The 507-nt window shown below is 74.0% G+C and overlaps 1 protein-coding gene across 1 annotated transcript; it reads right to left on the reverse strand.

Moving 5' to 3' along the window:
* Positions 1 to 8: 8 nt before the first annotated feature.
* On the reverse strand, positions 9 to 503 carry LOC121365963 (ras-interacting protein 1-like; the record flags this gene model as incomplete). Its single annotated transcript, XM_041490595.1, has 1 exon — positions 9 to 503. A coding segment is annotated over one exon (495 nt), but the record flags the coding sequence as incomplete, so codon positions are not given.
* Between the last annotated feature and the right edge of the window lie 4 nt (positions 504 to 507).

Raw genomic sequence — 507 nt, forward strand, 5'->3', positions numbered from 1 at the left:
AATTTATGTTAAATGTTCATTTCCCCGCTCACCTGCAGCAGCAGCGGCCGCTCCCACTCGCCCACCTCCCGCAGGTGCTCGCCCTGCCAGGCCCCCCCCGCGGCCGGGGGTCTGCCCAGCACGTCGCAGAGCACGAACTGCGCGCAGTCCTGGGGATCCAGCCCGTACCGCTCCAGCGCCTGGCGCACCAGCTGCCGCGCGCTGCAGCGCGGCGTGGCCAGCACGCTCTTGTAGTTGGCGCCGCTGCTCAGCGCGCCCCCGAACACCTTCAGGATGCTGGGGGGCTCCGCGCCCCCCGACCCCAGCAGCTCGGCCGGGGGGTCGCGCAGCTCGGCCAGCTTCTTCTCGCTGGCCCAGCGCGCCGCGCTGCTGGCGCTGCTGGCGCTGCTGGCGCTGGTGGTGGCGCGGTGGAAGAGGTGCGACAGGCGCTTGTGGCGGGGGGGCTTCGCTTTGGGAGGGGGCGCGGCCGAGGACGAGGGGCGGGGGTCCGAGGGGTCGCTGGCGCGG

Source organism: Pyrgilauda ruficollis, unplaced genomic scaffold (genome assembly GCF_017590135.1).
Source record: "Pyrgilauda ruficollis isolate IOZ18807 unplaced genomic scaffold, ASM1759013v1 scaffold12464, whole genome shotgun sequence".
Classification (NCBI taxonomy): Eukaryota; Metazoa; Chordata; class Aves; order Passeriformes; family Passeridae; genus Pyrgilauda; species Pyrgilauda ruficollis.